Source organism: Molothrus ater, chromosome 1 (genome assembly GCF_012460135.2).
Source record: "Molothrus ater isolate BHLD 08-10-18 breed brown headed cowbird chromosome 1, BPBGC_Mater_1.1, whole genome shotgun sequence".
Taxonomy (NCBI): Eukaryota; Metazoa; Chordata; class Aves; order Passeriformes; family Icteridae; genus Molothrus; species Molothrus ater.
Window position 1 is genome coordinate 84,491,349 of NC_050478.2, and position 12,543 is coordinate 84,503,891.

General features: G+C 50.2%; 1 protein-coding gene across 1 annotated transcript; it reads left to right on the forward strand.

The window, feature by feature from the left end:
* The first annotated feature begins 510 nt into the window (after nt 1–510).
* On the forward strand, nt 511–8,512 carry LOC118684093 (uncharacterized). The gene is made up of 2 exons (XM_036378794.2): nt 511–704; nt 6,630–8,512. Exon 2 carries the CDS (start codon nt 6,640–6,642, stop codon nt 8,077–8,079), a length of 1,440 nt encoding a protein of 479 aa, XP_036234687.1. The 5' UTR covers nt 511–704; nt 6,630–6,639; the 3' UTR covers nt 8,080–8,512.
* Nucleotides 8,513–12,543: the final 4,031 nt, after the last annotated feature.

Here is a 12,543-nt window from a genome sequence, read left to right on the forward strand (position 1 = left end):
TGGGCAAGGGCAGGGACCCCTCCCCAGTTTTTTGCTGATTTGTTAGCCTCATGCGTTCATCAAACTATGTATCAGTTTTTTCATACCCTCATTTGCTGTCGTGTTGCCCCTCCCAAGCCCTCCCCCTTCCCTTATAAGCTGTCACTTGCCCTCAGTTCGGTGCTCAGTCCTTCTCCCTCCACCCTGCTTCTTCTCCCCCTTCGACCTTCCTCCAATAAACCTGCCAACCCTTCCTGAAGGCTGAGTCCTCCTTTCCTTGCCTGCGCCTCCCTGCGTCTGCCGCCCTCCTTTGCTCTCGCATCGTGGATCTCTTCGGGACCCATAGGCGCGATAGGAGCTCCGGGCTCCTCAAGCGCCCCTTCGCCGCTGATCGGGGCTGAACGTGAGCCGGGCAAACTCATCACCCCAGCACCGCAGCAGTTTGGCGCCCAACGCGTGGCGTGAAGACCCCTGCATCTGAGGCAGTCTGCGGATCCTGAACACTGTTCGGAGGACTGCATCTCGGAACAGGAGTCCCGCGACGCGCGGGTTGGATTGCTCTAATCCTTTGGGCGACTCACCGCTCTCCGTGTAGCACGCCCTCGTTTCGGGAGGTGCGGTGCTCCGGAGAGAAGAAGGCGACACCCTCTCAGCGCACCCTAAAGAGGCCGCCTTCGGCGCAGGCAGCTCCCGCTAGCAGCAGCCTTGGTTCGTCCCCCTGACGGGTGAGTCTCTTGGCTGTGTTGTACAGCCCACCACCTGACCTCACGGAAAACCTGGCATAGGCATCCCGGTCCTCTCCTCGGCCAGTGGGAGGGGGAGGTCAGGGTCAGTGGGGACCCCGTTTAGTTTTATTTTAGATTCCTTTTGATTTTCCTGTTGCTAGCGGTAGAGCGAGTGGCTGACCCCTGCGTATTCCATCTGCAAATATGGGTGCTAAACTGTCGGCCACTCAGAAAGGGGTTTTTTACCAAGTTGTGGGTACCCTGGGGGGTGGGAATTATAAGTTTAATAAAAGGGAAGTTAAAAGTTTAGTCCGCTGGCTGACCCATACCTACCCCGATTTAAATGCCGAGTCAGTTCGGGATCCCAAATTCCTGAGGCGAGTCCAATCCCGCCTTCAGAGAGAGATCCAAGCTGGCGGCAAATCCTTTCAGAGCCATTTTTGTTTAATATCCCTTTTGATTTCTGCCCTCGCTGTTAAACCCTCTTCCCGGACTCAGCCAGCGGACCCCCAGTTATACCCCAGTTCTCCCCGTCCCCATGCGCCTGCCCTTCGTTCCTCGCGCCCTCCTTCCCGAACCGAGTCCCTGCGGGGAGCAGCCCGCGACAGCCCCGCGCCAGGGAGACACCCGTCCCTAAGTTCCTCGCGGGCGACCCGGTCCCCGAGCCTCCGAAGGTCTGGCCAACCTCCGGAGGAGACTGTTCCTGCTCCCTCTTTCCGCACCCCCTCGACCCCAGTTGTTAAACCCAAAGTTCGTTTCAGTTCTCCGCGGTCCTCTCGCCAAGATGGCGTCAAATCATCCCAAAATGGAGGGGACCGCGTGTTCAATCCTAAAAAACCCCCTTCTCCTTCCCAGAGTTCCCCCACTCCTTCCCGAGCCCCCCCCCAAATCCCTCCCCTTCCCCCCTCGCGGGTTCCTCCCACGTCCCCTCCCCTTCCCCCTCCCCCTTCTCCCCCCCCTCCTCCTCCGCCCCCTGCTCCCGAAACTCCTCCCCCTCCTCCCCCGCCTTCACCCCCTGCAACTCCTCCCCCTTCCCCTCCTCTCCCACCACCCCCCGCCTCCGCAACGACGTCATGTGGCCCCTCCCACAAGGGGAGGCACTTTGCTGCAGAACCCTCCCTCCAGTTCCCACGCCGGGACCCTCCCTCCCCCGCTCCCGGTTCCCACGCCCTCCCTTCCGGTTCCCACGCTCTGGGGGCTAGCGGGGGGGGGGTCCCGAGCCGGGGACCGGAGCTGTCTGTAGTCCCATCAGCAGCCCCGGTCGTTTTTCATCCCGCGGGAGATGGGACGACCCTGGCTCAATGGGTCCCCTTCTCTCACTCGTCCATGAAGGAGCTGTGCAAAGCACAGAAGGAGTTCGGGAGGGACTCCGAATATTTTCGGGGACTCCTTCAGGCCGTCCTGGCGGAGTCGGTCATTACACCTGCCGACCTCCGCCGAGTCTTCCGCTGCCTCCTCAATTCCACCGAGCAAGTGCTCTGGGAGGCAGCGTGGAGAAAGGAAGCCTTGAAGGTGCTCCCGTCCCTATGGGATTCCCCGAACTCCCGGACGAGTGCAGACGGAGAGGTCATTTCCATTGACCATATGCTTGGGACGGGGAACTGGAGTGACGGAGCAACCCAAGCCAGAGCCATACCCGTGGAGGTTCTGCAGCAAACTGCCCGGGCAGCTGAGAAAGCTTTCTTGGGGTTGCGAGCGGCCACACCCCAGGTCCCATATGCCAAAGTCCTGCAGGGTGCCGAGGAACCATTCCTCGAGTTTGTGGAGCGGCTCCGAAAGTCCATTAACTATCAGGTTGAAGGAGAACACTTGCAAGCTGAGCTGTTAAAAGAGATGGCATTCCTCAATGCCAACTCGGCTTGCAAAGATGCAATCAACTGCCTCCCTCTGGAGCCAGCTCCCACCCTGCGGGACATGCTTTTGGTGTGTGGGAAAAAGGTATTAGTTCCATCAGGTACCGGACCACCACCTGCCGCAGCCTCCCGCCTGAAGACACCTTTTCGTCCTGCCGCCGCCGCCGTCGAGGAGCCCCCATTTACCACCGACGTCTGTCCCACTACCGCGCAGCCACTGCCACCAACATCAGCCCCGGTGCCCAAGCCTCCAGCCACACCGTGCCATCTGTGTGGGAAGCTGGGGCACTGGATGCCCACATGTCCCCTCAAACAACAATTTTATGAGTTCAAAAAGTCCGTGCAGGGGACCCACGGGCAAACTGTTCAAAAAAACTAATTAAACAGCGCAGCGGCCCCCTGCGCCAGGACACAAATGCGGAGGCCTGTTCACACCATCCGTCCTGGCGAGAGAAGAGGGAGAACAGTGAGATAATGCCTCCAACTGGACTTGACTTTCATACCGGACTGACACAGCCACCTATTAATACTCATGCTCTTTCATCCTGTGTTTCCTCCCGTAGGTTGCAGCTTGCGGAACCATTACATCTCCGTTCCGCCGGTTTCCACCACGTTGCTGTCCTCCCGGAGGGTCTAACAAACTGGGAACGTCAAAGCCACAGTCTCCTCGTCCTAGGCGACACAAAGGTGACCCCACCAGAAGTGAGTATTGTCCCGAGCCTGCTTCCCGCTGGCTCGGAACAAATCTCACTCATGCTGCATTGTGTCCACCCCCGGCTCTTCCTACCGAAGGGGCAAATAATGGCCCAATTCTTTGTTGTGTCACCACCGTATGCTGTTTCCGATTTATCACCTCCGGAATTTCAATCGGCAACCCAGGCTCCAGACATACCCACAGTAGCCTGGGCTCAAACTCTTGGGCATGAAAAGCCCAAACTTATTTGTAAATTAAAAAAGGGGGGAGAGCAAGTCGCACTACGCGGCTTGCTGGACACAGGGGCAGACGTCACGGTTATTCCCTCTCGGGATTGGCCGTCGCGTTGGGAATTGCAAAGCGTCCCTGGCCACATCAGAGGTGTAGGAGGGCTTCAATTGGCAAAACAATCGAAGAGCATCGTACAAATTACGGGGCCCGACGGACAATTGGCTTCGGTTCGTCCGTTTGTTTTAGATTACACGGAACCCTTGTGGGGGAGGGATCTCTTGGCCCAGTGGGGAGCCCGAATTGACCTACCAGTGGCTCCCCAGGTTTTTCGGGCAACGACCACTGCTGAGCGCCCCACCTGGAAGCTGGATTGGCTTTCGGATGAACCAGTACAGGTGGCGCAGTGGCCGCTAAACAAACAAAAATTAGCGGCGCTCAACGAGCTCGTGCAGGAACAACTACAGAAAGGGCATTTAGTAGAGTCCATGTCGCCTTGGAACTCTCCCATCTTTGTCATCAAAAAGCCCAACAAAGACAAATGGCGACTCCTGCATGACCTCCGTCAAATTAATGCAGTTATTAAAGATATGGGACCCCTCCAACCAGGGATGCCGTCCCCTGCGATGCTCCCTAAAGATTGGAATTTGGCAATTGTTGACATAAAAGATTGTTTTTTCCAAATTCCCCTACACCCTGATGACGCGCCGCGCTTCGCCTTCACGGTTCCATCCATCAACCGTGAAGCCCCAGGCAAGCGCTACCATTGGACAGTATTGCCACAAGGCTTAAAGTGCAGCCCGGTGATCTGCCAATGGTACGTCGCTTCCCTGCTGACCCCTGTTCGTGCAGCTGTGGAGTCAGCCGTCATCCATCATTATATGGATGACATTTTGATTTGTGCGCCAGACGACGACCTGTTGGCTCATGCGCTTGACCTGACAACCACTGCGTTGGTTGCTGCAGGGTTTGAGCTGGCGCAGGAAAAGATTCAAAGGATGCCACCCTGGTGGTACCTTGGCCTTGAAATTACCAAGCGGACCATTGTTCCGCAAAAATTGGCAATAAAAAGCAATATCCGAAGCCTAGCAGATGCCCACCAACTGTGTGGTTCTTTAAATTGGGTGAGACCTTGGTTGGGTATTCCCACGGAAGACCTAACCCCTCTCTTCAATTTGTTGAAGGGGGGAGAAGAGCTGAGTTCTCCCAGGACCCTCACCCCGGAGGCCAAAACCGCTCTGGAGAAAATTCAGAGTTTAATCTCGGCCAGGCAGGCCCACCGGTACCAACCGGGCCTGCCATTCCGTTTTATTGTTTTGGGAAAACTGCCACACCTTCACGGCATGCTCTTCCAGTGGGACGGAGTCATCGGGAAGAGCAAGGACCGCGGGGCGAAGGACCCTCTCTTGATCATAGAGTGGGTATTCCTGAGCCACCACAGGTCCAAGAGAATGACATCGCCACTGGAGCTGGTGGCTGACCTGATCCGGAAAGCGAGATCACGGATCAGGGAGCTGGCAGGTGAGGACTTGACGTGCATTCATCTTCCCATTAAATTTGGCACGGGCCACCTCAAATTAACAATGTTTGAGAACGTCCTTCAGACGAACGAACTTTTACAACTAGCTTTGGACAGCTACACGGGCCAGATTACGATAGATCGGCCGGCCCACAAATTGTTTAATCAAGAATTTGTTTTCACCATCAAGTCAGTGCAGAGCAAGAGACCCCTCGATGCCCTGACCGTTTTCACTGACGCATCTGGAGCATCCCACAAGTCAGTGATGACTTGGCGGGATCCTCAAACTCAGCGGTGGGAGGCAGACATCACTGTGGTGGAAGGATCGCCACAAGTGGCTGAGTTAGATGCAGTCGTCCGGGCTTTTGAGAGGTTCTCTGAGCCATTCAATTTGGTAACTGATTCGGCATATGTAGCCGGTGTAGTGTCCAGAGCGGAGGGAGCAATCCTCCAGGACGTCTCGAATGTTCGTCTTTTCGAGCTACTCTCCAAAATTGTAAATTTAGTCTCCCACCGAGAGCAGCCCTTCTACGTGATGCACGTAAGGTCGCACACCGACTTGCCGGGGTTCATTGCGGAGGGCAACAGGCGCGCTGATGCCCTTGCCGCTCCTGTTCAGGTGGCCCCGCTCCCTGATCGCTTCGGTCAGGCCAAACTAAGCCACCAGCTGTTCCACCAAAACGCGCCTGGCCTTGTTCGCCAGTTCAATCTGACGCGCGAACAGGCCAAAGCTATCGTGGCGACATGTCCCCAGTGCCAGTCCCACCAGCTTCCATCATTGGGCCTGGGGGCAAATCCTAGAGGACTTTCGAGCTGTGAAGTGTGGCAAACAGATGTCACTCATGTTCCCTCCTTTGGCCGGTTGAGCTTTGTTCATGTCTCGATAGACACTTTCTCCGGCGCGGTATTCGCCTCCGCCCACACGGGGGAAAGGGCAGCAGATGTCGAAAAACACCTACTTCAGGCATTTGCTGTTCTGGGCATCCCTAGGCTGCTCAAAACTGATAATGGGCCTGCGTACAAGTCCAGGGAACTGCGCCAGTTCCTGCAGCAATGGGGAATAGAACATCGAACAGGCATCCCCTATTCCCCGACAGGCCAAGCCATGGTAGAGAGGGCTCACCAAAGCCTTAAGAAAACTTTAGAACACCAGAAATCCACCACAAAGGTAGAGCCCCCTCACATCAGACTCTCAAAGGCGATGTTCACTTTGAATTTTTTGAACTGTTCCTTTGAGAGCCTGAACCCGCCCATGGTTAGACACTTCGGGAGCCACAACGCGCTGCAACCTACAGCCAAGCCTCCGGTCCTCATCAAGGACCCGGAGACTTGGCAGACCCAGGGGCCCTTTGACTTGGTGACCTGGGGGAGAGGGTACGCTTGCGTCCTCACTCCTTCTGGTCCCAAGTGGGTGCCCTCAAAGTGGGTTCGGCCTTTTGTGCCCAGGGAAGCGAAACACCGGGCGAAAGAGCAACAGGTCCGTGTCGCCAGTTGGAGGCGCCGAAGAAAGCCCCCTGACCCCCTTCTTCCGCCTATCTGTTTTTTATTCAGTGGTGAGCCAGAACCATTCGAATATTTAGTTCACGTTTCTTAAAACCCAGTTCTCCTTCCCTGATACTGCCTCTTTTTAGTTTTTCAGGTATGGCACGGCCCCAGACACACCTAGTTGCCACCTACCTCCTTTGGGCCACGCTCACCACCAGCTGCTCTGCATGGACTCTCCCCCAGCCGAAACCTAATGTTTGGCGGACCCTCGCGGAAGCCCTGGGGCAAGATCACCTTTGCCTGAACACGGCGGCAGCAGAAGACCCGATGGCGTCTTGCCTCGTGGGGATCCCGCTCCCCCCTTCCCAGCTTCCCTCCCCTTTCAATTATATTTACTCCTTCAGAACCACCCCGAAATCCCCCACTGCCTTTTGGAGCGCCTGGAGAGACCACCTCCGCTTACAACCTACTCTTGAGGTGAACCCTCCAGAGCTCCATTTGCTCGGCTCTGCACTTGCCCCAGTTTGCCTCATTTTTCGATATATCCCCAGCCCCGGTAATCCTCTATATTTTAGAGAAGCCCCGGGTTCCCAACACCCCCCCTCTGCCTCACTCCGGTATTCACGCACTCTGACCTTGTTGAACCCCTCCAATGCCTCCTATCTCCCGAACCAATGGTGCAAACGCATTGAAAAAATCCCTCTAGCCACCTCCCCGAATGACAAAGCAGTGACCCTTCCCCATGGTTTGTTCTTAATTTGCGGAAACCGAGCTTGGGCGGGAATCCCATCTAATCCTATCGGGGGACCATGTGCATTAGGCCGGCTGTCCCTGTTTACACCCAACCTGACCCATATTATTGATTGGCAAAATAAAAGCGCAAGCCTCAACTCGACCTTCAATTCGGTACGTACCAAAAGAGATCTAAAGAATCTAGATGAAGGCTGCGACTCTGTGATTGAACATTGGGACCGTACAAAAGCGACTGCCCTCACAGTTTTACTCCCTTGGGTAGCGATCGCTAAGTCACTAGGCGAATTGGGCCGCCTAGAGTGTTGGGTTGTAAAACAGGCCAATCTTACGTCAGCCGCCCTAACGGACCTCCTTTATGATGAGAAAGTCACGAGGCAAGCCACGCTCCAAAACAGAGCCGCCATCGATTTCCTCCTCCTGTTACACCAGCACAAGTGCGAGGAGTTTGAAGGTCTCTGCTGCCTCAACCTCTCATCCAGGGCTGAAGACGCGAGAGTCTCCATTGAGCGCATGCAAAATCATCTTGAAAATATTAAAGCGCAAACTACCGACTGGCTGGGGGACATGTTCCGCAGGTGGGGGTTTTCAAACTGGGTAGTGGCCATCCTGAAGCCAATCGTTTATTTATGTTTTTCACTTATACTTGTGTTGCTCGCTGCCTCAATACTATGGAAAGTACTGAAAAACTTTATTAACCGAGCCCTCTCCTCTCCGGAAGTCCTCCGACTCCAAGCACCCCCTAACTCACCAGAAGAAAACTCTTGGGAGGACCCTGACGAAGGAGACAGCATGGAGCCTGTAGACCAAGAACTGCCCTATGAGGACAGCGAATTCGAACCTTGAGAACATAAACTCAGATACTTATAATAAGTTAGTCCCCCCGTCCCCCCTTTCCTTTTTTTGTTGTTTGCGAAAGGGGGAGATGTGGTGGTGTGTGATGTAACGTTGTTTGATTTGGTCTGGCTCATCCTGAATAGTTTCCCCCTCTTTCCCTGGAAATCCCCAATTTCTTATCGTTATTTGTCTATCATGTTTCCCCTCCCCTATCCATCAGATGTGTCTTGTTGTCCCCACCCCTGGCCTTTGTCCATCACTCGGCAGCCCTGCCTTTCCTTCTAGAACCTTCTCCCCAGGGTGTCAAGTGATTGGGCAAGGGCAGGGACCCCTCCCCAGTTTTTTGCTGATTTGTTAGCCTCATGCGTTCATCAAACTATGTATCAGTTTTTTCATACCCTCATTTGCTGTCGTGTTGCCCCTCCCAAGCCCTCCCCCTTCCCTTATAAGCTGTCACTTGCCCTCAGTTCGGTGCTCAGTCCTTCTCCCTCCACCCTGCTTCTTCTCCCCCTTCGACCTTCCTCCAATAAACCTGCCAACCCTTCCTGAAGGCTGAGTCCTCCTTTCCTTGCCTGCGCCTCCCTGCGTCTGCCGCCCTCCTTTGCTCTCGCATCGTGGATCTCTTCGGGACCCATAGGCGCGATAGGAGCTCCGGGCTCCTCAAGCGCCCCTTCGCCGCTGATCGGGGCTGAACGTGAGCCGGGCAAACTCATCACCCCAGCACCGCAGCAAAAAACAAAAAAAAAAACCAAAAAACCCCAAAAAGAAACAAAATCTGAACAAAAAACAACAACAAACAACAAACAACAAAATAGTCCAAACAAAATAACCTCACCTTATTTGCCTATTGTAAGTTGTTCATGATGTTCCTGGGAACTTTTCTTTTACAGTTTCTTATAGGGGGTGGAGGAGTAGTCCACGGAAGTCTCTAGAGACAAATGTCTTGACCCTTGTCAATAAACTTTTCTTTTTTTCTTTCCTTGTCTTTGTCCTTGTGAAGGAATATTCTGTGTACAAATAAGTGTCTGGAGGTGATCTTTCCAAACCTGTGGAGTCAGTGCATCTTGAATTTGTCAACCATATTGTGGCATTGAACAAGCAAATTTAAATTACTTCTCTTACTCCTGACTGATATTATCTACAAGCATGGAAAACAGAGGGTAAGGTTTTGAATTACAGGTAACCTACTCTCTGTATTGTCCCAGTCTCTGGACACTTTTCCTCTTACTGGTCTCATAACTTCTGCTTCACCCATACAATCAGAATAATTGCTTTAGTGTGATTCAAATTAGGATTGAAGCAAGATAAAGGTTAATTTAAAACTGGTAATTAAGTAGCATTCAATGAACTATGCATTCAACATTAGTAATGAAACAAATAAATCATTATACTAGACATTTAAAACTGTTAAGATCATTAATTTCTTAACATAGAACTAATCCCCAAAAAACTTTACCTTCCTCTACTCCACATTCAGCACGCTTGTGTTCCAGGCCTCTTTCCCCTTTTCAGGGAGGAATAGTGTCCCCATATAATCTTATTCTCATGATCCTGTAAATCTTTCCAGCCCAGCTGCTGCTCATGCAGGCTCCTTAGAGCCTGCCAACCTACACAACAGTGACAAAGTCCCCACAACCCCAGGCACCTCAGGGTGAGGGTCTCACATGCTGCCTGCACCAAGCCAGACGCAGCATCCTTGCAGCTCCTTTGTACCCCTTTGCAGGGTTGCAGTGGGATGAGGAGACAGCTGGCAATGGTCAGTCAGACCATGTCTGCAGTCACTGCCACTCCAGTGTATCTACCCACAGCTACAGATTTTCATGCCTCATTTATACCTCTCTTTATGCTGATTTATTTTGTCAAAAGCCTCTTGGAAGTTCTCTGTTTGCTCTGAAATCTGGATGCCTTCCACTCAAACATGGTCAGTTCGGTGTTGAATATCTCTCAAAGAGTTTTGGCTTTTTGGTCATGCACCCTCTGTATGTTTAGCCTTCTATCCTAACAGCAGTTGTCATCCAGACCATGTTTCCCAGAATGGCATATCTGGAATCCCCTAATGATCCCAATTTTATGAATGAAAGAATCAAGGCAAGAAGGTTTTCTGGGGACATATTATATGAGCAAGTGAAGGTAGATTCAAAACTTCTAGTCAAGCACTGAGTGTGCCAGCAGAAAGAAAGGTCCCAGGGCCAAGGGGACTTTGAACAGTGGGAATTATATTGTCCAGTCCAGCCAGGGCAGTTGGAAAGCAATGTAGCCAAGCAAAAGCACAGTGGAAGAGAGATAAAACTTTGTTGATCTCCACAAGATGCTGAAGTGATAGCTGCCTCCGTTTGGTGTCTACTGGGCAGTCTGAGAAAAAAAAATGGCTTCCATCATGGTAACGCCAATGAAAGGAAACAGTTTCACTCTCTGTTTTATCTTATGGCAAAGCTCTCAAGTGAAGGCTGTTTTAAAATTAATGGAACCCACTGCAGCACTGATATTGCTGTTCCATACTGATGCCTTAAGTTTTAGCTTTCACATTTTCCAGATTCTGTACTGCCTTAGTGTATGACTGAACTTCATATAAAGTGTTAGCAAGTTCTCTTCACAGTTTAGTTAGATAAAACAATCCTTTTCCAGCCTGAGAACCAAGGATACCATTAGAGCTTCAGACCCAAAAAGTGTAAACAACAGCAAATTGAGGAGAGCAAATTGGGAGGATGGGACTTCATAACCTGAAGCTGTAATTGGATAATTAACCCAAATATGTAAATGGACTAAGACTTATAAAAGTGCAAAAGCTCATGGCTGGTCATCCATCTTCCGTCCATCTTGGGTCTGTCTTGGGTAAAGCCACGGCCGGGCTCTTGTACTGCCCAAGGTGTATCCTTTGAAAGCCTTTTAATAAATACCTACTTTATTCCTTTAACTGTCCAGTCTCTGCTCCAGGTAGCCTCCCAAGGCATCAATACTACTGAAACCTCACTGACTTCAGTGAAAATGATCTATCTGGTACAGGAGATTTGTGTCTGGGAGAATGTCTGCTATACATCAAGGTCTAGAATCACTGTTTAGACCTATTTAAAAAACTCATATGCAAAATAAAACTACTTTTCTTTTTACCATAGATATGGAACATAATGTCTGGACTTTCTTAAAAATATAAAGGAGGAGTATATATATCTTGAGTGTTTTTACAGGTCTGAGACAGTTTAGTACATGCCTATAATTTACTTATTGACCATCAAGATCCAATGTGTTTTATCCCTTTTATTTTATCTCAAAAAGACATTACTATTTTATTCCATCTATATGTAACAAAGTTTCCCTGTGTTTCTTTGTCAGGCAAATTTGGTTCAGCCTCAAGTACTTCTGTTTTTCTTTTCTTTCTTTCCTTTTTTTTTTTTTGTTTACCTTTAATGGACATAGTCTATTTGAAAAAGAGAAAAACCAAAACCAAATAAAGAGGTGGAGCAGGTAATATTCTATTGGTTTCCCCATTAGTAGCCTTTTAGTTGTGAAGGGAAAGCCTAAGGCTGTGACTAATTTAGATTTTATCTCTATTTTTTGTCTGGTAGGAATGCTATTATAGGAACTTGTCAGTTCATAATGTGCTGCCATAATTGGTTCACTGGTTCAGCTGGAATTGGACTACACTGTTTTTTTACTCTTATGAAGTGCAAACTGTACAAGACTAGGAAATGTTATTTTCAGAAGAAGTGGTTTTGTCTGTGGAATCAGAAAGTTTCATCATACTCAGTGAAATGAATATAATTGTTGAAGTCTAAAAGAATTACCTTCAGGTATAGGGACTATTATAGTTGAAAATCTTTCTTTTTTTAGACAAATTGCATTCTATTACAGCTGTATGTTGCCTAGAGACACTAGTAGAATTACAGGTGTGTTTGTTTTTTGGGTATAAGCACCCATACAAGGCAAAGCTCATCTTACAATGGAATGCATAAATGTGTGTGGTTTGGGAATGCTCAGAAAAAATATTTGTGCACATAATGCCACACAAAGAACAATTTTGTGCAGGTAATTTTAGCAGAGCAGAAGTCTTTAGTCTCTTTAAAAAATCGTCTGAATCAGAGTTCTAGTTTTTGCGTGGTATTCTTGTACCTGGAAACCCAGTTTTAGGACTTCTTCAGGCTAGTTTACCCCTTGTCTCAAGCTGCTAGGAATTTGAGTTTCTTATGAGAGTTCGTAGTAGGCAAAATTAATTTTTTTAATACTTGCTTAAAGATTAGATTTCACAAGTACATAAGTACTTAGCTGCAAAGTATTATACCAAACAGCCTTGTTTTGAAAAATTCTGTGGGTCATTTCCTTCTCAACAGCCAAACAATAGTTTGGCTAACTGTTAGGCTGTGCATTCACATTAAGTAGTATTCTTTATTACCCAATTCTAACCAAGAGATAAAATAACAAAGGAGTGAATCTTTGGCAGGTAAAGAATAGAAAGGGAGAGAGCCGCTGCCTTGTGAT